The sequence below is a fragment of the Botrytis byssoidea genome (assembly GCF_014898295.1).
Source record: "Botrytis byssoidea strain MUCL 94 chromosome Unknown BBYS_039, whole genome shotgun sequence".
NCBI classification, from domain to species: domain Eukaryota; kingdom Fungi; phylum Ascomycota; class Leotiomycetes; order Helotiales; family Sclerotiniaceae; genus Botrytis; species Botrytis byssoidea.
In genome coordinates, this window is record NW_024065880.1 from 45,417 (window position 1) to 68,354 (window position 22,938).

Consider the following 22,938-nt stretch of genomic DNA (forward strand, 5'->3'; position numbering starts at 1 on the left):
GTGGAAGTGGGAGTGGAAGTGGAAGTGGAGAATGGGCTTTGCTGGAGAAGGAATGGATGTTCTTTAGTCTAATTGGGACCCGCGTTCAGTACTAAAGTAGGTAGGTAGGTAGGTATCTAGGATGTATGCCTGGAGTCAATGGATGATGGATCATGGGGATGAATGGAACCTTTGACACGGTGTTTTTTCAAGTGTGATATTGATCATTACCTATCTACTGTAACTACTACCCAGTAGGTAAGGTCCATCCGCATCTAATCTAACCAATACTAGCTACTGGTATCTTTCATTCAATTACTTCATCGGCTTCTGGAATTTCAATGGAAGCCGATGGATGGATGGATAATATGATTCCTTCTGGACATTCTTTCATCAACCGATCCTGGTCGTAGAATTTCTATCACTTATCGGATTGGGAGGTAATCGATCCTTGCCGTCCGTCTCCCATCATACTACGTGGTACCTATGTGTGTAAGGTTGTGTGTGTAAGGTTGTGTGTGTATGACAGCCCTATGCCCTTCCACCTACCTACATAGGCAATAGGTAATTCGATAGTACCAAGACCAATACCGACAGCGATATCGACGCAGGGAAATTATCGAGGGAAATACTACCTAGTAGGTGTGCACATGCTTGTGGCATTACTCACGTCCTCACTCTTTCTCTTGCTGCTGCTGTCACCATTGCCATTACTATTACCATTCATTACCCTTCATTACCATTCAACTCAACTTCATTCGTCATGCTCTCGCAGCCCAAATTATGTTTTTTAATTCGTGCCCAGCTGAACGTGATATACTTTTTCGTCATGTTGTCCCTCGAATTCTACGGTTGGTTGGTTTTGTTTCAAGAGTTTCATTTCTTATAAGAGTATCATGATAATCATTTGATCCTACGTGATTGTACCACCAGTATCCAGGTACGGTACCAAGTACTCATTCCTGTTTTGAATCAAAACTTTGACTTCACTTATTGTTGTTGTGGTTGTTGTCTTGTCCTGTCCTGTCCTGTCCTGTCCTGCTTCGGGCCCCCTCTCTATTTATCTGTGTGACCAACTCTTACCCACTCTTTTAACCTCTTCTAACTTCGATTACCACTCCCTCCCTAGTCACTTATTAGTAACTTTCAACCCAACCCATCCCATCTGGTACCTGTACCTTACGATTCATTCCATTCCTCTTTCTCCCAATTGATTGATCAACACCAATCCCACTCCCAATCCCAATCCTAATACCAACAACAACACTACTTTACTTCACTACTTCACACTACACTACACTACACTATACTACACTGCACAGATAACATATCAAGCTCAATCCAACAATATTCCAATTAACCGGGAAAGAACAAGACAAGAGGAAAATCTGTTGTTGTTGTTGTTGTTGTTGTTGTTGTTTTTGAATCTTATCAAAGAACACAAGAGGGAAAATCGAAAAAAAGAAAGAAGGAGAAAAAGAAGAAAGTACAAAACACTGAAATTCCATCCAATTCATCCAATTCCATAGAATTTCCTATTTTCTATATCAAGAAGAGAAATTCCACGTGTTTTTACTAGCTTCAAGAGATCTCTATTGTTGTTTCCTAGAGAATTTATTCCTCTATCAAACATACATTTTCCCTGATCGTAAATCCTTGCCTGATTGATCCTTGGCTTTCAATTCATTCTTCCCAGACTCAATCCAGCCATTGAAAAAAAAAAAGAGAAGGTTCAATACCTGCGAATCATTTTCTCACACTGTCACTGGATTCGATAAATGTGCGCCTCATGTCAAACTCCCCTACTGACTCCAGAAATGCCGCACACACCCCTCCGGTGAGTACTGAGCCAGGTCAACAGATCTCTCAGCATGGCGATCAAAATGAAGCACAAGGAAGGGCCAACGCGCCACCAACTTCATCAAGTGCAAATTCATCCTCTTTGTTAACTCAAGCTCTATCCTTAAATCTCCAAGAATCCGCGGCAGCCAATATCGCTCCTACTCCTCGCACACCACCCCGACATACACTTTCCAGCATAAGACAGCCACGCCCTTCTTCCTCGAACAATCAATACCAGAATGAGAGAGCTAGGAGTTTGGCAGATGACTTGAACGACGCGGTCATTGCTACAGCTTCGATTACGTTCAATCCAAACGGCTTCATGTCGAACAGACCTGTCAGTGCCGGGGCAACGCCATTCCTCTCCACAGGATTGATCTTCGATATGGATCAAGTCAATCATGCTCTCGCCGGCCACCGGGACCCCTTCAGAACTTCAAACGCAAAAGGAAGAGGAACCTCTCTGGAACGAACAGCAAAGGAGAAGAGAGTCCAGGACTTACCAAAAGGGTCTTTCTCCACCAACCCAGGTGATACTGCCATAATAACTCGACCATCAACACCCATGCAAGAACCAGTTCGGTCACTTTCAGATAACCCCCCGGTAGATGGAGTTCGAGCTAGCTATCGATCATGGAGAGATGCCAGGGCAAGTCCACCTGTGGAGAAGGCCTGGTCAATCTGCGAACAAGGGGATGACGACCAAGGTGGCTCGGTCGAAAAGGCTATTGCGGAAGCTTTATCGGGAGTCGAGCACAACAACCGCAGTCGAAAAGCAAGTCACAGTTTGAGATTTTTTAGAGAAGGTCTGCCAGAGGACAAGACCAAGAAGCGCGAAAACAAGAACAGAGCTCATCCAAAAGATGCAAATTCTTCTGCTAGGATCAGTAGCATACCAGAAGGTGGGACAATAGATACAAGAGGCATTGCAAGTGAGCCGTTATCACCTTTTCCAGATCCAAAGTCGCCTACCAAGTCGTCCGCCCACAGCAACGGTTACGAATCCACTACCAATCCTACCGAGGGACTGGCTACCGAAACTGATTACTTTGATCCATCTCACAGTATCGACACTCCGCGTCCAGACAAAGTAAGACGAATGCCTTCACAGCTACTGGCGGATATACGCAAGCATCACAATTTAACACCCGGTAATGCGAAAGGATCTTCCTTCTCGGGAAGCATACCAGCTCCAGAATCTGAGAAGTCAAAGTCGGATTCGGGCGAGGAGAATTCAATAGGCAAACCTCAGTTAGATCGAGAAGACAGTGAAGATGGCACTAAACTAATGAAGACTAAGAGTCGTGATGACGGTGATGAATCCGGCGAGGAGAAGATTTCATCGGCGTTATTCGTTCCTCACAAGACCCCTCATGGTACATCTGAACGGAGAGGAGAGGGCCCGCGAGACAGAGTAGACCTTGTCACGAGGGCTGGGGGTAATGATCAAGTCCAATCAGAAGATTCAGACCCACAACAGTGGCTTGAAGAACATCGAGTCCCATCTTGTGAAGTAGATAAAACTTATGAAAGTCAAGAAGGTAAATCACGACCATTGCCATCGCCACGTCTTCCTAAGCAGCATGAGCCAGCAGCAGAAAGCAATGGCTATGTCACTCCTACAGATACTTATGACCCAAATCATGACTCATACGATGAAGGAGAATCCACGGCATATGAAGAATCAAGCTTAACTGATGATCCTGAGGCAACACCTACATCTTCAAGGCGTCGTCGTAGCTTCATGGTGCGAACACCCAAGATACATGTTACCGAAGAGCAAGACGAAGCTAGAAAATCAAAAGGCTCCGTTGAATTGATTCCGTACAAGCATCAAGTCGGTGGTCACACTACCATGTGGAGATTTTCGAACCGTGCAGTTTGCAAGGAATTAAATAATGGTGAAAACAAGTTTTACGAGATATGCGAGCAAAAACATCCACAGCTTATGAAATTTCTTCCAAGGTACGTGTGTATTTCATTGACTCATCCCCGCTTCTGGCATCGAAGCTGAGTCTTCATCAAGACAACAAACCAAGCCCTTCCTCAGGCACCAGTTTCAACCTGAACTAATGTACTTATTTTGATTGATCTTTAGATATATTGGTGTTTTGAATGTGACTTTGGAGAAAAAGCATGTGCGACCAAAAGTACCACCCAAGGATGACAAAGATGCCACGGCCGAATCCAATGGTACTGACGGACAACTGACAAAAGATGATGCTGCTACCTCGACCGGCACGAATGGGCAGGCAAACTCTATCAAGACTCCAGAGCCAACAAGAATGATCAGCCAGTCACTAAAAACATCTTCTATTCCTATAGCAACTGTCAATTTTGCCGACAATAGACACATCATACCAAAGAGCTTTCTGCAACCTCATCCTCATCTGATTGACCCCGTCGAGGCCCCTAATACTAAGGAGTCTCACCAGCAAAAAGGTCAAAGTCAAACTCAACCACCACCCAGCGGTGATTTCACGTTTCGTCCAAAGCTATCAGACAAGCATGCCGTCAGCTGGGGCGCAACCACCATCAACAAGGAACTTCGAAACAAAGTTTTTGGAGAAGCATTTTTACAACAACCGATCCCCATTCATCGACATAAAAAGCTAGGAACGCAGAACCGAGCAATCCGAAACGGTGCCTCGCTACGAAACGCCAATTCGGAGTCCAGCTTGAAAGTTCAATCAAATAAGATGGCCGATGGCCAACAACCTAAAGACTCAATGCGCACAAGAGCTATCAAATCTGCGGCTGAACAAAAGACTGGACTCTCGCCAATGACACCTGTTACGCCTGCCCCGCCCGTGTCGACCAATGATTCCAAAGTGAACGGACATGGCCACGTCGAGAATGGAGAAGAAGATGATGAATTTGATCATATGGCTGGCACTAGTGCTCCTGAGCCTAAGATTGCAGGACCTCAAGATTCTCCCAAACGACCAAAGAGACGTTTCTCCAGTGGCGGGCTTCGCCGTAGGCCTACGGAGGTAGCTGATGATCGCGGAAATCTCAAGTATTTTGAAGAGGCAGATGATGCTGGCTACAAGGGCGATGAAGAAGACGTTTTTGCTATGGATCCCGAACCTGCTGACGCACAAAAGTTTTTATCATCTGTGAAGGAAGAGCCGACGCCCAAGCTTGGAAATGTCAATGAGATGCCTAAATTGACGCCAGTTGATTCTAATACCATGATTAAACGTCCAGTCACCCCGAAGATATCACCGAGTGCGCTTATCATCCCTCCTCGACCTGTCAATCCCAAGGAAGCCCAGACGCAAGGTCAACGGATTCAATATTTCTTACTTTTGGAAGATTTGACGGCTGGCATGAAGAAACCTTGTATTATGGATCTCAAAATGGGAACTCGTCAATACGGTATCGATGCAGTGGAGAAGAAACAGCGGTCCCAACGCACAAAGTGTGAGGCGACAACATCTCACGATCTAGGTGTCAGAGTTTGTGGTCTGCAAGTTTGGGATGTGAAGACTCAAGGGTACGTTTTCCATGATAAGTATTTCGGAAGAGATCTCAAAGCTGGACCGGACTTTCAAAAGGCTCTTACTCGGTTCTTGTATGATGGTGTTGACGATGGAAGTATTTTACGACACATTCCGACTCTCATTCATAAGCTTTCCACACTTGAGGTTTTGATCAGGAGTTTACCAGGATACCGTTTCTACGCTGCCAGTTTGCTTCTGTTCTATGATGGCGAAACGCACGAAGAGGAAGAGTCTGATAGTAATACATTTGAGCCTCTAAGTAGAAGAAGGGAAATCGATCTCAAGATGGCAGATTTCGCAAATTGTGCAATCAGAGAAGATTGCCTAGCACCAGGAAGAAACTGTCCACCTCGTCATCCTGATCAGCCGGATCTGGGATTTCTCAGGGGATTGAAAAGCTTGAGGAAGTATTTCTTGGCTATTCAGAGAGATGTCAGGGCGAAGATGGGTATCAAGACGAGAGATTGGAATGATGAGCAAAGACAAATTGATTTGGAGGATGCGTATGATGAGGATGAGGCGAATTTGAGTTATTAATTTCGCGATGCTCTTCCTCATTGTACTAACTTATCGGTCTGTGGCCGAGAGATTATACCTAGCAGTTGTTGGGATCACAACAACTAAATTATATTCATTGTCGTATACCCAGTCGAAGTTTTTTTTCGTTCGTTCGTTCTTTCTATCAGCATGGATGGGATGAGGAAAGGAAAGATGGGGCTCGGGATTTTTGATTCAAGCTTTTACTCGCTTGTTTACTCGTTTGCATTCGTTAGGAGTATAGGCAATTCCCAGCTTTTTTTTGGTCATGATTCAGGACATGGGAAAATGCTGCATATCATACCCTGCATATTGGTAGGTGTTTGGGCTTGGGTTTAAGATTGAGATTGAGTCTTTAATTTTATGGGTTTGTGCTTGTGTTCTGGTTTGTGGGAGGAGGAACGGGGCTGGGTATGGAATGGAATGGAAGGGGAGGAGGTTCGCTTGTGGTGATTGTGGAGTAGGGGGTGCGGCGGTGTATTGCTTTGTTTCTGTGCATTTTTTTTTTCTGCTTGTTTTTTTTTTTTTTTTTTCTGTTTGTGGGATGGATTATTGTGGTGGGGGATGAGGGGGTTGGGTAGTGATAGTGGTAGTGTGCAGACATTCAGATGCGAGGAATTTGCAACTGGATGGGGGGGAAGTGGGAAGGGACTTCAGATGCATGGGTCATCGATGTCGTGGTTATACGTGACGTGATCGGTGGTCTTCTTCGATGATGATGCTTGTGTGAATGGAGGGGTGTGGAGAATTGATTTGGGGTGCGTGAGGGTAGTCGATAGTCGGTAGTGGATAGTGGATAGTGGATAATGCATAGTTTATGGAGTGAGTGAGGGAGAAGTTAGCTGGTTAGTCAGAGTCGGTAGTCGGTAGTCGGTAGTCGGTAGTCGGCTTGTAGGAATATATAATTTAAATAATCATTGTGTGCATGGACTGAGTGAGTGAGTGAGTGAGTAAGGACCAAGAAGGTTAGATCATACTCTGTATGTAGTGCGGTAATATTTATATTTATTCATTGCCAACAATCATTACTAAAACGAGGCTTCTTCACAGCAGTACACGTACACTAGAGTACACGCTACCACGCCTCCCAAATTGCATCGATCACTCATCCTCCATACCAATACCCTCCACCTCTCCCAACCACTCACCTTTCGCCCCCTTCAACAACTCATTAACATTAACCGTGCCACTCGTCAAATACCTCTCGCTCACCCCCACGTTAACTCTCTGCGCCAACAGCGCTCTCAATTCCGCTCTCAGCGCTCCCACTTCCGCTTTACTCATCCCTCTCGCTTCCTTCTCCTTCAACCGCCTTCCAGTTCCCCTGCCCTTTCTCCCTCCGCCCAAGGCTTCAAATTCCTCCTCATCATACTCAACGCCCAATTCCTCCGCTGCATTTTTAACCCAATCGTCATCATGACCTTTCTTTTCCTTCGCCAATGCGCTATCTGCGATTTTCTTCGCGAGCGTCACGCGCGGTTTAAGTCTCGCCACGACTCTGCGATCGATATCTAGACTGCGGATGTAGAATTTTGATTTCTTTCCTTCTCCATGCAGCGCATTTTGGGCATGGACTTTCGCGACCAATCTGCGCGTTCCGACGACTTCCTCGGGGCCGCAGAGGAGGATGCTAGATCCGGAGGCGGCGGCACGCGCGGTACGACCGGATCGATGTACGTACATGTCTGCGGTGCGGGGGAGATGGTAATGGATGACTAGTTGGACGCCTCCGATGTCGAGACCACGTGCTGCGACGTCGGTGGCGACGAGGACGGAGCCGGTGTTATTTGTGCGGGAGAACTTTTCGATGGAGCGCATGCGGGCTTTTTGGATCATTTGGGAGTGGAGGGAGTGGGCGGGGATGTTGAGGGTTTGGAGCATGGGGGTTAGGCGGCGGACTGAGTGGATGGAGTTGGTGAAGATGAGGGTTCGCTGATTGGGGTGGTGCAGGAGGAGAGAATAGAGATATAGATCCTGTGAATTGTTAGTAGTGTGTATGTGAATTGTGGTTTATGGAATGTTACCTTTTCTTCTCCGCCACATTCTACCATACCCTCTTTCAGATTGGCTGCCATTTGCGAGATTGGGTTAACGTCAACAAATTTGGGTTTATCTTCTCTAAAATTGAGCTTCTTCAAAAGATACTCCATAGATTGACTTTCATCCTTGAAAGATTGCTTGCCCTTTCCTGCAAGCTTTTGTTGCAAACCCTTATGGAAGGTGGCCGAGAAAACTAAAGTCTGCCTGGGTGGTAATGTATCTTCCTCTTCGTCGTCTTCATCACCGTGTGTACGATCCAAAGCATTTAAAATCTCCTCTGCTTCTTTGAAGTGACCATCGGTCAACAGTCTGTCTGCTTCATCAATAACCAAGAACCTAACCTGTTTCAAGCTGGCTGATAATTCATTACTAGAGCTTATAACCTCCCATAGACGACCCGGTGTACCGATTATGATATCTGCCTTGGCTAATTGACGTTGTTGTTTTTGAACGGAAAGACCTCCAGTGACAGCAGCTACCCATGGACTTGTAGGCATACCCTTACATAAAGCTGTAATATGTTCAGTCAATTGATGTGCCAATTCTCTTGTTGGCGAAAGAATTAATGCAGTTGGCGGTCTTGTATTTTTCTTTAGCTCATCCTCATCAAGTTCTCCATATGCCTCAAGCCACTTTTCTACTATCGGTATTCCGAAGGCCAATGTTTTTCCAGAACCAGTAGATGCCTTTCCGACGACATCGTGTCCAGCTAGCACTTCTGGAATAGCCTCTGATTGAATTGGAGTTGGCTTCGAGAAGCCCATTTTAGATAATGCAGATAAAGTATTTGACGAGAGATCTAGCTCTTCCCAGCTTGAAACATCAACTTCTTTTGCAGCATCTTCTTCGAGTGCTTCGAAAACATTCTTCAGAGGATCTAATTTAAGGCCGGCAACTTTGTCGATTGACTGTTGTTGCGCTTTCTCTTTTTTCTGTTTCTTCTCCTTCTTATTTGGTAATTTCTCTTCCTGGTCTTTCGTATCTGGCTTGTCCTTCTTCTGTTTCTTCTCGGGCTTTGGCTTTTTCTCTAAATTCTCTTTCTGTCCTTCTGAGATTTCATTTCCCATGCTCTCTTCAGCGGGCTTCAGTATTGGCTTCACTTCGCTGGTCTCATCCATCTCTGTAGTTTTATCATCCCCATTATCGTCTCCAAAGCCTTCAAATTCTTCGTCGTCGTCTTTTTTAGGCTGTATTTTGGAAGATACCTAAGAGAAATGAGCATCCTTCCATATATCCTCCGAGGATATACATACAAATGTGACAACATCTCCATCCCGTACTACCTCAACATCATCCACCTCTTCCAATCCATAGAAACCTTCGGCGTCTTCAAACATATCTGGCATTGTTACTTCGTTCCATGGTAAAGAATCTACCGCAACTTGTTTCTTCGGCGCAACTTTCTTTTGTTTCTTGGATTGTTTCTGGATCTTTTGACGTTTTGGGGCCTTCTGTGAGCCATTGGTCTCTGAATGAGAGCGTTTCTTCTGTTTAGTATCCATTTTGTATTGAAAATCCTCGAGGTCGATATTCTTGAATTTTCTCGTTGTATCAAATCAACTCGTTTCTCTCAGAAAAGCATATCAATAACTTTTTTTCTTGAAGACCCCTGTCGACCTAGCCTTTCAGCCCCGCGCTAGATTAGTGGTTCAGCCTTGTCGTAAAAATCAATCATTCATCGATAACTTCAGTTCTTCTCCACAACTTTGTTCATTCATAATCGTTCCCTTTCCAAGATGGGAAAATCCTCAAAGGATAAGCGCGATGCGTATTACAGGCTCGCAAAGGAACAAGGATGGAGAGCTCGAAGTGCTTTCAAATTATTACAACTTGATGAAGGCATTAACCCCACTATATAATTACTCTGTGCAGTGTTGCATTGCGCAAAGTACCTTGACTAACTTGATATTAGAATTCGACCTCTTCTCCGATGTTACTCGTGTCGTAGACCTTTGCGCTGCTCCTGGAAGTTGGTCTCAAGTCCTCTCCCGAGTCTTGATCAAAGGAGAGAAATTCGGTCGAGCAGCATGGGAAGACAAGGAGGCTAGAATGCGACAAAACATACTTGAAATCAACATCCCATTTTCAACAGAAGAAAAGCAGCCACCAAACGAGACCGAATTGAAACCTAAGAAAGATGTAAAAATTGTGGCTATCGATTTACAACCCATGAGCCCTTTGCAAGGAATCATAACACTTCGAGCAGATATTACACATCCTGCAACCGTTCCATTACTTCTAAGTGCTCTCGATTCTTCTTATGATCCGAAGTCCTTGTCCCAGCAAGCTTCCAACCCCGTGGATCTCGTTATTAGTGATGGTGCTCCTGATGTTACAGGTCTTCATGATCTAGACATTTATGTTCAATCACAGTTACTTTTTGCCGCTTTAAATCTTGCACTTTGTGTCCTCCGTCCAGGTGGAAAGTTTGTTGCAAAAATCTTCAGGGGAAGAAATGTTGATCTTTTATTTGCACAGTTGAAAATCTTCTTTGAAAGGGTGGTTGTTGCAAAGCCAAGGTCGAGTCGCGCAAGCAGTGTAGAAGCTTTCATTGTCTGCTTGAATTTCCAACCCCCAGAGGGATTTAAAGCTAGCATGGAAGATCCTATGGGTGTTGGGGATAGACTGGCCAAAATGGTCGATACAGCTGTTAGTCAAGAGCCAGTAGTTTCGCCTATCGATTCACAATATATCGGAGGCGACAAACCGTCAGGAAATCAAGTCAACACAACAACACGAAGAGAAGATGGAATATGGGAAGTTAAACTTCCTAGTGATGAAGCTGAAGCCAGAAAATCGGGAAGATGGATAGCTCCATTTTTGGCATGTGGGGATTTATCTGGTTATGATGCTGATGCTTCATATCATTTACCAAAGGATCGCATTACACTTGATCCTGTACAGCCTCCAACAGCACCTCCATACAAGAGAGCTCTTGAAATGAGGAAAGCGGCAGGTGGAGCATATGGAAAGACTACGACGGGAAAGACAGAATAGGAATCATAATATCTCAAAGGTATAGGAAGGAATAGCGAGGCGTTACGGGGGGGGTATATCGATTTTGAATAACAGATGGGTTTTATCAATCTAAAGGGGAAGACGTACTAGGGGACAAGGTCTTCCTGTATGAACAAATGAACTGAGAAATCACTACAAAAATCCTACCACTAAATCACCTTTCTTTCTGTGAAGACATACCTTACGCGCTATGACTCAAGAGCAAGGAAGAATTTACCCATTTTGAAATGAGACATGTAGGGAGCGGGGCACTCATTGAGCATGAAGTGGAGAAGAAAGTCTTCCTCTAATCTTTCTGCCCCGCTTGAAAATAGCTTCATGTATAGAAACACCTGGCAGATATCAACCAATAGGTGAGATGGCCGAGTTGGTCTAAGGCGCCAGGTTAAGGTGATAAACTCTTAACAAACGGTTGTTTACAATCTCCTGGTCTAGTAATAGGCGTGGGTTCGAATCCCACTCTCATCAATATACCTTTTGGATTTTTTGGACATTTTTGAGCAGCTTCTACAATGAAGCTTGGCTTACTAGGCATTATGTTCAAGAAGAAAGAAATTCAAGATAATTCCTTTTTGCTCAGAATTTGATATGGGAGAAGAAGTCCATGGAGCTTTAGCTAAACCGAAATTTTCATGCATGTCAAAAAAAGTTTTACAAAGCACCCACCTCGGAGCTTTTCCTTATCCAATCAAATCCACTTAGGCTTTGATAATACCCCACCACACCCACATCTCTTTTCACGGAAGTGCAAAAGGGAAGCAAGGGGAATGAAGATGTGAAGATGACATCGGGTGGGCTTGTTCCATCTGGGGGCACGGGCCAGCGTGTCAGCCATTGTGTTCAAAGATTTCTCTCCCAAAAGCTGCCAACCACTCCGGGCTACCTCTTGTAGCAACGAAATGGTGATTCACAACACCATAGCGGAGCAGAGCAAAAATAAATCCAAAAGAAAAATACTCCCTCGCGTGGGGTCGAACCACGAACCTCTCGATTTAACTATTTGAATTGCTTCAAGTAACAGTCGAACGCGCTAGCCAATTGCGCCACGAGGGATGTTTGTCTTGTTATATCCAATTTTGGCAGTCTCAGTATATATTGTGACTTAGAACTCAGCCTTCTATTATATCTTTCATAGAAATTCACAATAAATTTCTATCGCCTGATGTGCGTTCACTACAAGAGGGTGCATGTAGTATGCCATGAATTTTCTACGCTTCCCATTGTTCTACTCACAACAACTGAGGGCCATTAATCTTATAAAATCACCCCTCTATTTTCCTAGCCTTGAACCCTAATCCAGGTACTCTACTCCTCAGCGCTAAACTGCTCAAAACCACACTAATACTACTCATTGCCATTGCCAAACTTGCCCAAACTGGATCCAACCTAACATGGTTTCCTCCCCGCGTAACAATTGGATAGAATATCCCTGCTGCTACCGGCAGCGCTACCAAATTATAAGCCAGAGCCCAACCAAAGTTGAATTTGATTCTTCGAAAGACCATTTTGCTCAAGTCCAACAGCGTAATTAGGGAATGGAGATTGCTAGAAACTAGTACGAATTCAGCCGAGGAGATAGCGATATCAGAACCGGAACCTATAGCGATTCCTATGTCGGCAGTGGTTAGCGCAGGAGAATCGTTGATGCCGTCGCCGACCATTGCTACGAGAGCTCTTTTGGGAGATGAATTCTTCTTAAAGCGTTTGGAAGGGAGGGACTTTTGGAGATAGGAGATCTGGTTTGCTTTTTCTGAGGGTAGAACTCCGGCTATAATATTTTCAGGGGCGATTCCAACTTGTTGGCCAATAGCATTTGCCGTAGTTTGATTATCGCCCGAAAGCATCCAGACAGCCGTGCCACGTGTTTTTAGGGCTGAAATAACAGAAATAGCCTCTGGACGGATAGGATCAGAGATTGCAAATATGGCCGTAAGTTTATAGAGTCCATTTAGCGTAGAACAATAAGCTACTAGTGCTACCGATTTGCCTTGTTGTTTCCATTCATCGAAGCGAGATTGTTGAATAGGGGCAATTTTGACGCCATATTGCGTCATAAGCGCTTCGTTCCCAATTAGCAGCCTTCCGCTACTAAAAGTAGCTCTCATGCCGTATCCGGGTATTTCTTCGATATCGGTAGAGGCCTTGAAGGAAGGTTTTGAATTGTTGACACAGAATGAGACAATGGCTTTGGCCACGGTGTGGCTGCTATTTTCTTCGGCGGCCTTGATCAAATTTAAAAGATCTTGTTCTTTCTCAATCGTTGGGACAATCAGATTACCTGAGATAAGGTCATTGGTTGGGATGTTCTCATCGCCTTGAAAAAAGTGCATGCTTGAACTACCCTGGCCGCTTGAAACAATCAGATCGTTTTCGTTGTCTGAGACAAATTCGAAGTTTGTAACAGTTGGTTCGCCTCCTAGAGTCAAGGTACCTGTTTTATCAAAAACCACACAATCAAGCATACTAGCTTTCTCAAAAGCCTCACCGCCGCCCTTTACTAGAATGCCATGATGCGCTGCAAGACCACCACCAACGAATAGTGCAGTAGGAGCGGCTAATGCTAGACCACAAGGGCATGCAACGACAAAGACAGCAATAGCAAATTGAAGAGACCAAACGGCCCAGCCACTAGAACCACGATAATCGTCTGGTAAGACTCCTGAAAGTCCGAGAGATAGCCAAGCAATGAAAGTGAGGATGGCAATGAGGGTAATGACAGGTACAAAATACCCGGTTAGAGTATCTGCAATTCGTTCCATGGGTGCTCTTTTAGTTTGTCCTTCACGAACTGCCATGACAATTTGATCGAGCATTGAAGATCCGGCAACTCCAGTAATCTTGACTGTTACTGGGGATTCCTTGTTGACTGTTCCAGAAAACACTTCATCTCCCACACTTTTCTTGACCAACTTTGCCTCTCCGGTCAAACTCGATTCATCGAATTTAGTCTCTCCCTTGATGACTTTGCCGTCACATGCTGGGGAACCACCATGTAAAACCTTGATAGTATCACCAAACTCAAGCAAATCAACGTTGACGCTTCTGATAGAGCTTTGTTCGCCTGAGGAGGTTCCTGCATGTTCGTCAGAGTATGGAACAATGAAATCCCCGTCCTGTTCGTATGTCGAAGCTGAGACAATCAAAAGTGCTTCTGTGGGTCGCAGCTTCCCTAACATAGTCACAGCGTCGTCAGTTCTTGACTTGCTGTAAGCTTCAATAAGACGGCCAACAAGTAAAAACAAAGTCAAGAAGACGACTGAATCGAAATAGAAAGAGCTATCATCCACCATGGCAGTCGGATGAATTGCAGCGGCGATTAATTGAGCCACAGATGATACATAAGCAATTGTAGTACCTAGTGACATAAGCATATTCATGCTCCCAAAACGATAGAATCTTTGAAGAATTGGTGTCGTGCTGCCGGGTCTCCATAACGAGCGTATTTCCTTCAAAGCTCTTCTATGAAAGACATCAGCACAAAGAAAGTATACCGGCGTAGCCATGACGAGAAGAGACCATTGCGCACGATCGACGCCGGCTTTAAGAGGTTGCATAAAATACTGTCGGATTGTATTGAATGGCGATACCAAACTCATGAAAATGATACCGATGAGGAGGGTGGGTATGGCGATGATGAAAGTGACGATAACTCGAAGTAATATTCTTTGTTGCTCCCTTTTGTGGATTATTTGAGACCGCTCTTCGATAGTCGGTGGATGATAGATTGTCGGAACAAATCCTTCTTCGACATTGGAAATTTTGGAAAGAATCTGCCTAATTGTGAAAGTAGGTGCCGATGGGGTGTAAGTTATTTTGAGTATTGGGCTCTCTAAACTCAAGGCTTTCTCTATGGTAATGCGATCGCCAAAACTGATCAGACTGTTGTTGATTCGAGGAGGGCAGTGACCACAATACATGCCATTTACCATAATCTCAACCGTTCTCGTCACTTTCTGTTTTTGAGGCTCAGGTTTCAAATTGATAACACTATCCAAGGCTGCATCATAGCCAAGATCCTCTATCTCTTCAACTATTTGACATGTGTAATTCTCATCGGCGTAGTCAACTGTAGCGCTATTCGAGATGAGATTAACAACGACATCCCTCACCCAGGACTTCTTCTTTAGTCCTAGCACGATATTATTGGCGCAAGCGGCACATGTCATACCACCAATAGCCAACGATGCTCGAAATGTCTGAGGAACTGAATCGATGGAATCAACAACTACCAAAGGTTCCATTCTTTTGCCGGAACTGTCTGTGGTACCATCGTTCCTACCATCACTCGTATCGTTGTTATATGCCGGCTCTGAAAGTATACTTGATTGTGCCAAATGTTTTGAAACATTTTGTTGATTCGCTCCCGTGGCGTCCTGGCGACAAATTTCACAATTCTCTAAGTGCCGGTCATAGTTCGAATCAAAGTATGACGATGAAAATTGTCTTTGGGGTCTTCTGGTAGCTGACCACTTTTGAAGCACTTGGTCTAGGTAACCTGTATCTGTGTCATGTTGTATGTGGGATCTTGCAAGACTACCGTACTCCTCAGACGTAACATCGCACACTTCGAATCCAGCAGACTGCAACGCCTTCCGAATAACTTTAGTTGATAGACTTTTATCGTGTTGGACAGTCACCCATGAAGACATGAGAGATGGGATAACATCTTTTGGTCGAGGACTTAAGGCGTAAAGGGACTTTTGAATGTTTGAAACACATGAGGGACAATGAAGATTTGATAATAGATAGGATGTTGTGATCAATACTGAATTTTGAGTTGAAATATTCTCCATCTTCTCACCAGAATTTATACTGTTATTCGTTGTTGTTGTCGGACAGGTCGTGGATGTCATGTCATCTTTTAAAGTCATACTTGCTTTTAGCCTTATAAGTATTGTGGAAAGCGACTTCCACTGAAAGTCAAAATCGTAGAAACTTTATTCCAAATTCGAAGGAACTAGATATTCAACGGTATTGTATAGTAAACCTGTATGACTGTTGTCAAGGTGGCGAGCCTCCGCACAAAAAGCGCAAACCGCAAAAAACTCTCAAAACAGCACAAAGCGCGCAAAGGGATAGATGTGAATGGGTCATTTTCATTAAGGAATGGCTCTCCTTATTGGACTAGGCATGTTTCCAATATGATTAGGAATGAGATTTTAAGCTGTGTATGTATATTAGTAAGTTTGAGCATAACACATAGCAACGTCAATGAATGGCCAGCCAGTTTTTTCATTGTCTAGTAAATACATCGTTCTGGGAGAGACTCGATTTACAGAAAATATCTTTTGGATGACTAATTGTTTTCCCGTAAAGCCGATGAGATAGGTACGCATTAGCTTACCTAGTCGTTCACGTGTCGTTCCAACATTTGGCATCTGTCGGCATTATCATGTGATCATATGGCACAGCACCTGAGCACTAGGCTAGGTATATGGCCTCAGGCAGTCATTATGTATAGTGAGTACCCAGGTAGTTAACTTCGAAGATATAGCAAATGGAAAGAGGTCAGACATGAATCACACTACGATTGCTTACCACAAGCAATGAGACTGATTAGCTATACTAATCATCCTCTCACCTTAGTGATACCAACAGTATCTTTTCTCTTCCAGCAGAACTTTGAGATCTTCAATCCAGGCTTCGTAGCTGCTAGCGCCTGCCAGTTACGTTTTGATTTTACATGATCTTCCCAGGTAATCATGTCCGGTATTCTTGATAGTGAGCCGTATATTATTGCTCTGCGCAAACCGAACACCCGCAATGACATCTTCGGCAGTACTGATATCAAGGGCATATGATGCAAGGTTTCCTAAAGCACAAGAGCGCTGAGGCCCGAAGAAGGCCTGCAGGATTTGTTCATCCAATAAGGAGACATGATAATAACCCGATCGACTTTGCATGATGAGTATCAGTGTACTTATCAAATACATTTCGAGCATTGTTCCACTTACTACGGTGATATTGATGTTCAATCGTCTTGGAATTTCGAGCATTCCAAGATGTTCAATTGGGAATCTTAACAATGTTCGCCTAGAGAAACGCCGCGGAGAAGTCTGCCTCTAATGGTATGGTTCAAGTTATACCAAACTCTTAGACCAGGCCATGCAGCTTCACTTGGAAGGTATCGGCATACTGGCTTATGGCAAGTAATCATCGGCGTACTTAGAGGTGTATTTTCAAGAAGTAGCGTTAGGAAACACCGCGATTATTCTCGTTAAGCGTGACATCTTGTGGTAAAAACGGATATCAGATTACAGCCATTGCGGAAAGGTGTTTGCTTTAGGCATATCTATTCTCCCTGGTTCTTGTTCCCTTACCCTACCTAGTGCACTTCGGATATCAATCACTCTTACTTGAATGGAAGCCGCTTTTGCAGACACATGCACAAGGTAAGATAATCACGAGAAGCACTACTTAGCCGCGATGAATTGCACGCATATTTTGCTTGAATCGTGGCAAAGACGGCGGGAGAGACACACAATACAAGAAGTTTGTTGCAGCTGGATTACCTACAAGCCAACTTGACAAACGTGCTACTTTCATCAAAGTCAATGTCGAGTCACCATTCCTAGGCTTAGATAGTACTTTATACGACTCGCTCCGTTCAGACGTCAATCTTATTGTCCATGCAGCATGGCCCTTCAATTTTAACCTGCCACTATCTGCGTTTCGTCCACAGCTTGCCGCGTTGGTAAACTTGTTCACTCTAGCTGCTTCTGCTACTTCTCCCACAGTACGGTTCATTTTCATATCATCAATAGCTGCTGTGGAGGGATATAGACACGGTCCAGCTCCCGAGAAACCCTTCGAAAGCCCCGACACCTGCACCGTTTGGCTACGGCCGCGCCAAATTCCTTGCAGAGCTGCTTGTCGACGCTGGTGGTCGGCATCTCGGAAGCAAAGTACCTACGAATGTGATCCGCGTGGTTCAGATCGCCGGTTCTGTGCACAGCCCTAGTATTTGGAATTCACGGGAGTGGCTACTAAGTTTAGTGCTCAGTTCCCTGCACTTGGGACAGATCTCCCATAGCCTTGATCCAAGATTTGACAATGTCGATTTTGTATCTGTGGACTTGTTGAGAGAGATACTAGTCGACCTAGCTACGGCTGCAACGGTGTTCAATCTGCGGATCCGCAGCTGGTATCTTGGAGCACGTTGTTGTCTGCTATTGTGGCAATTCAGCCGCTTCATACAGTGTCGCCTGTAACATGGCTGGCTAGTTTGCGAGCGAGCAGCGAGGCAGGTTATGAGGATGTGACGGGGAACCCGGCTGTCAAATTACTTTATTCCTTTGAAGGCTTGTGGGCGACACACGCGGATACTGAGAAAGTGCCAATGCAGCCTATGGTGGTGGAGAAGGCCCTCGAAGCAAGCCCTGCCATGCGAAAGCTAGATGTTTTTAAGGTGAAATGGATGCATAAATGGATTGAAGGATGGGTGGCTGCGAGGGAGTGATTATACTGTGTCCATGCCGGAGCTCGTGGATACGGAATGGCGAGCTCTTCTTCCCTTTCATGTGATTCATATAGTTTAGGGCGGGATTCCTTCAATACAAATAACCAGTCACCCAGAATAATTATATGGATATTTACATTTTAAAAACAAAACTGCTGTAGAGATAGGATTGAGGACAACTACAATAAGTATAATCACTGTTTCAATTAATCCACAAGATTGAGGTACTCAAATCCGGTCTGTCGTAGAGATCCCTCTAACAATAAATCCAAGAGGTAGGTGCACAAGCCACAATCACCAGCCACTCCGATCGAGTTCTTTCGGCCGAAAAATCATTTTTATAGGAACTGGTGGAACTACTTCCAAGTCAAACCTCAAAATTTTTCAATGTTCTCTGTGCTAGAATCAAATGAGGCTCTTATTACCGATTCGGGTTTTACATATGTGGCGCTTTTACATGACTCTCAGGTTTGCTCAAAGATTTCATGCATGAAAATGCTTGTAATGCGTTCAATTTTGAGAGTTTGTGATGTAGTATTTGCTCATAGATGCTAATACATATTAACCTACCTCCTATCAGAGTAAGCGGTCTCGCTTGTACCTGACAATGCCGTTCTATGCCCGTTACCAAGTGGGGGAGGAGTCGACGACAGGCTCAAGATACCACGATGGTTTTGGTTTTAATGGCTATTATGCCCGTAGACTCCTTTGAGAAATGCTATATCATCTTCGTTCGTCCACTTTACAGTAGATAAACAAACAAGATTTCACAGAAAAGATTTATACTTCTTTATTTCATTCCATACTTCTGATATAGAATCAAGATGCCTACTCCAACAAGTGCAATTAAGGTTGTCTTTGGTTCAATGACCATCGGTAGACCAGGTATATATTTTCGCCTTTGAACCCCTTCAACTCAAACTTATCATTCTCTTCTTAGGTGATGGAATCCGTGTCACAACCGTTGAAGGTGCCCAAAAAATCTTGGATGTATTCCAAGCACATGGCCATTCAGAAGTCGACTCTGCTCGTGCCTATGGTGGCGGTTCCACCGAAGAAAGACTCGCAGAGATAGATTGGCAATCACTTGGTCTCATCATGCAAACCAAGCTCTATCCAACCAAGGGAGCAATGGCATGGCTCACAAAAGACACATATTCTCATTCTGCTGCCGACGTCCGTCGTGGTTTCGAGGACAGTATGAAAGCGCTGAACACGGATCGTATAGAGATGTTCTACCTCCACGGTCCCGACCGCAGTACCCCCTTCGAAGAAACCCTTAGCGAAGTTAATAAACTCCACCAAGAAGGAAGATGGGAGTGTTTTGGAATTTCCAACTATACTTCCTGGGAAGTAGCTCGAATTTGCGACATTGCCGAGAAAAACGGCTGGGTGAAACCATCCGTCTACCAGGGTCTTTACAACGCCTTCAACCGTTCCGTAGAAGCAGAACTCATTCCCTGTCTCCGCTTTTACAACATGTCTCTCTACGCATTCCAACCACTAGCCGGCGGTTTCCTCACGTCCAAATACCATCGCGATCAAACTGAATACGAAGCCGGTTCCCGCTTCGATCCTTCCATGCCACAAGGACAATTGCATCACGGTCGCTATGTTAATGATCGGAATCTTTACGCATTAGAAGATATTCTTCGACCTGTTATCAAGAATCATGAACTTACCGAGGCGGAATGTGGGTTGAGGTGGATGGCGCATCACTCTTCCCTGAAAAATGAATTGAACGATGCGGTGATTGTAGGGGCTAGTAGTCCCGAGCAGTTGGAGCAAAATTTGAAGGATTTGGAGAAGGGAGAATTACCGGTTGAGGTAGTAGAGGCGTTAGAGAAGTGCTGGAAACACATCTCCGGAGTCTATAAGTATTTCCATTAGAGGATGATGGGATCGGCAAGTACTTGAAGACATTCCACTCGAACGCCGATGTATAGAATTGTAGAGACTGAACAAACAACCAAGAAAATTTAATGTCTGAATAAACTTGAGATAATACTTAATATTTAGAATTTCTTAGCTGGATGTGAATAATTTGCAGGTTTTTCTTTTCAGATAGATATTTGTTTGATTTTCAATACATAGATTTGACTAACATCACTTTATTAATATACAATCGAAGTATTATATTGTCATGATACCCACACAAGTTAAATTTATAAAAACTGAATCTTGGGAATATAATATTTGATCTTCGAGGATTTAATCAGGATTCCTCTGGAACATCAAACAATGCCAAAGGTATTGACCGCATTGCATCGAAATCTCAGTGGAGATATTTAGTTTTCGATTTCTCGGCCAGTATTCATCATCAACAGATTATAAAAACCGACAGACATACGCGATTCGACCTGTATCAATTGGTCTAGACTTCATCATCAATAAACTTAATCGAAAAAGAAGATAACCCCCATTATCCAAAATTGTAGATAACATTCGTCTACCAATGCAGTGTAACATTTGGGGTAGACGGGATCCACCAAGTTTCCCGAACACCCATACGGAAAACTTGACATAGTGCCGAGCTTAGTTTTCCGTGCCCCGCATCAAGTTTTCCGAGATATCGAGCATCCAGCTTGTAAAGACCGCGAAAGAAATAGATTGTCGATGGAACCAGACCACTGTGAGACTTGCTTGCAGCTATTATCGTTGCTAACGTAAGTTCTGGGCGATACGAATGGTTCATGTGAAAACCTTCTGATAAGTGATGCGAGATGAATAGAAAAAAATATGATGATTACTTTACTATATAAGAGACGCCGTTTTCCCTGTGAAAGGTATACATTTCTAGTTATTCTCACAATTCATCCAAATTGAACACTCAAACTTCATCTTCTATACTTACAAGTTACGAAACACTGCGATAAACATGTCGCAATCTCAAGCCTCTGCAACGCTGGTACCTACCTCGGAGAGTCTACCTCTCTACCAGAACATTGATGGGAAAACCATGAGAGAAAACGCAAACTCATCTCTCATAAGATTTGGAGGAAACTTTTCATCTGAAATTATTGTAGGAGCAGAAGGTGTTTACATCTACACTGCCGATGGTAGAAAGATACTAGATTTTACTTCCGGACAAATGAGTTGTCTTATTGGTCATGGACATCCTGAAATTGTTGAGGCAATCACTTCACATGCTGCAAAACTGGATCATTTATTCAGTGGCATGCTAAGCCCGCCTGTGGTAGAACTCGCACAAAAGTTGACGTCTTTGACACCACCCGGACTTGATCGTGCTATGTTTCTCAATACTGGAGCTGAGTCGAATGAAGCTGCTATCAAAATGGCTAAACTATACACTGGAAAGTATGAGATAGTTGGTTTGGGAGCAAGTTGGCATGGAATGACGGGAAGTGCATCTGCATCAACCTACCACTCTGGGAGAACCGGCTATGGCCCTTGCGTATGTTCACTGCTATATAAATCTGTATAGAATGGCAATACTAACTATAAAAAGATGCCAGGCAACCACGTTCTACCATCTCCAAACGCATATCGTTCGATCTTTCGCCATGCAGATGGCTCATATGACTGGGAAACAGAGTTGAATTATGGGTGGAATTTGATCGATCAACAATCGACGGGGTCATTAGCCGCAGTCATTCTCGAGCCTATCCTCAGTTCCGGAGGTATGCATGTCTTGCCAAAAGGATATATGAAAGCGATGAAGAAACACTGCGAAAAACGCGGCATGCTTCTCATTGTCGACGAGGCACAAACGGGAATTGGTAGATGCGGTTCTATGTTCGCAATTGAGCATGATGAATGCACCCCCGATATTTTGACACTCAGCAAGACGTTGGGCAATGGACTTCCACTTGCAGCTGTTGTCACTTCGGCGGAAATTGAAGAAACTTGCTTCGATCGCGGGTACCTTTTCTACACAACTCATGTAAATGACCCGTTACCTGCTGCTGTGGGTGCCAAGGTTCTGGATATTGTAGTCCGAGATAATCTTGTCGAACGCTCTCGATTAGCAGGCTTGAAGTTGAACGTTGAGTTGAAAAGATTACAGGGAAAGTATGGTTGTATTGGGGACGTTCGCGGTAGAGGTTTAATGGCAGGAGTTGAAATTGTAAAGGATCGAGCTACTAAAGAGCCAGCACCGGAGCTGGGAGCAGAATTGACGGAAAAACTAAGTGAACTCGGCTTATCTGCAAATCTATCGACAATGAAGTCGTTTGGTGGGGTGTTTCGTATTGCTCCTCCTATCACTATTACTGATGAAGAATTGATGGCCGGACTCAGAATATTTGAGGAGGCGTTGAGAACTACTCCTGGTACAATGCCGATTGAGTAGGTATGAGGAACCGAAAGTACCTGTTCAAACTGTAAATCTTGATAGCCAATTCAAGCAAGCCTAATTACTCCAACTTTTTTGAAACGTGTTGAATGCGCGAACGGTATGAAAATGCCTGTCAGTGTAAGTGAAGTGCACGGTCCAAGTCAATTCACATCCGATATTGTACCGATTCTCGAATGTCACTTCGGCAAACTGAACCACCTTCCCGTTTTGGTTATCTTGCTAGACACAAAATACTTCGG

General features: G+C 44.2%; 7 protein-coding genes across 7 annotated transcripts; 5 read left to right on the plus strand and 2 right to left on the minus strand.

The window, feature by feature from the left end:
* Window positions 1-1,768: 1,768 nt before the first annotated feature.
* EAE97_011590 (uncharacterized protein) lies at window positions 1,769-5,864 on the plus strand (the record flags this gene model as incomplete). The annotated part of the gene is made up of 2 exons (XM_038882105.1): window positions 1,769-3,786; window positions 3,920-5,864. The coding sequence occupies 2 exons, from the start codon at window positions 1,769-1,771 to the stop codon at window positions 5,862-5,864; spliced, it is 3,963 nt and encodes a 1,320-aa protein (XP_038727003.1).
* A 1,101-nt stretch (window positions 5,865-6,965) lies between these two features.
* On the minus strand, window positions 6,966-9,406 carry EAE97_011591 (uncharacterized protein; the record flags this gene model as incomplete). Its single annotated transcript, XM_038882106.1, has 3 exons — window positions 6,966-7,838; window positions 7,889-9,109; window positions 9,158-9,406. The coding sequence occupies 3 exons, from the start codon at window positions 9,404-9,406 to the stop codon at window positions 6,966-6,968; spliced, it is 2,343 nt and encodes a 780-aa protein (XP_038727004.1).
* Window positions 9,407-9,640: 234 nt separating this feature from the next.
* Window positions 9,641-10,901, plus strand: EAE97_011592 (uncharacterized protein; the record flags this gene model as incomplete). Its single annotated transcript, XM_038882107.1, has 2 exons — window positions 9,641-9,743; window positions 9,817-10,901. 2 exons carry the CDS (start codon window positions 9,641-9,643, stop codon window positions 10,899-10,901), a joined length of 1,188 nt encoding a protein of 395 aa, XP_038727005.1.
* A 1,283-nt stretch (window positions 10,902-12,184) lies between these two features.
* On the minus strand, window positions 12,185-15,793 carry EAE97_011593 (uncharacterized protein; the record flags this gene model as incomplete). The annotated part of the gene is made up of 1 exon (XM_038882108.1): window positions 12,185-15,793. The coding sequence occupies one exon, from the start codon at window positions 15,791-15,793 to the stop codon at window positions 12,185-12,187; it is 3,609 nt and encodes a 1,202-aa protein (XP_038727006.1).
* Window positions 15,794-17,305: 1,512 nt separating this feature from the next.
* Window positions 17,306-18,381, plus strand: EAE97_011594 (uncharacterized protein; the record flags this gene model as incomplete). Its single annotated transcript, XM_038882109.1, has 3 exons — window positions 17,306-17,314; window positions 17,413-17,882; window positions 18,027-18,381. The coding sequence occupies 3 exons, from the start codon at window positions 17,306-17,308 to the stop codon at window positions 18,379-18,381; spliced, it is 834 nt and encodes a 277-aa protein (XP_038727007.1).
* Window positions 18,382-19,205: 824 nt separating this feature from the next.
* On the plus strand, window positions 19,206-20,271 carry EAE97_011595 (uncharacterized protein; the record flags this gene model as incomplete). The annotated part of the gene is made up of 2 exons (XM_038882110.1): window positions 19,206-19,266; window positions 19,322-20,271. The coding sequence occupies 2 exons, from the start codon at window positions 19,206-19,208 to the stop codon at window positions 20,269-20,271; spliced, it is 1,011 nt and encodes a 336-aa protein (XP_038727008.1).
* A 988-nt stretch (window positions 20,272-21,259) lies between these two features.
* Window positions 21,260-22,693, plus strand: EAE97_011596 (uncharacterized protein; the record flags this gene model as incomplete). Its single annotated transcript, XM_038882111.1, has 2 exons — window positions 21,260-21,796; window positions 21,851-22,693. The coding sequence occupies 2 exons, from the start codon at window positions 21,260-21,262 to the stop codon at window positions 22,691-22,693; spliced, it is 1,380 nt and encodes a 459-aa protein (XP_038727009.1).
* Between the last annotated feature and the right edge of the window lie 245 nt (window positions 22,694-22,938).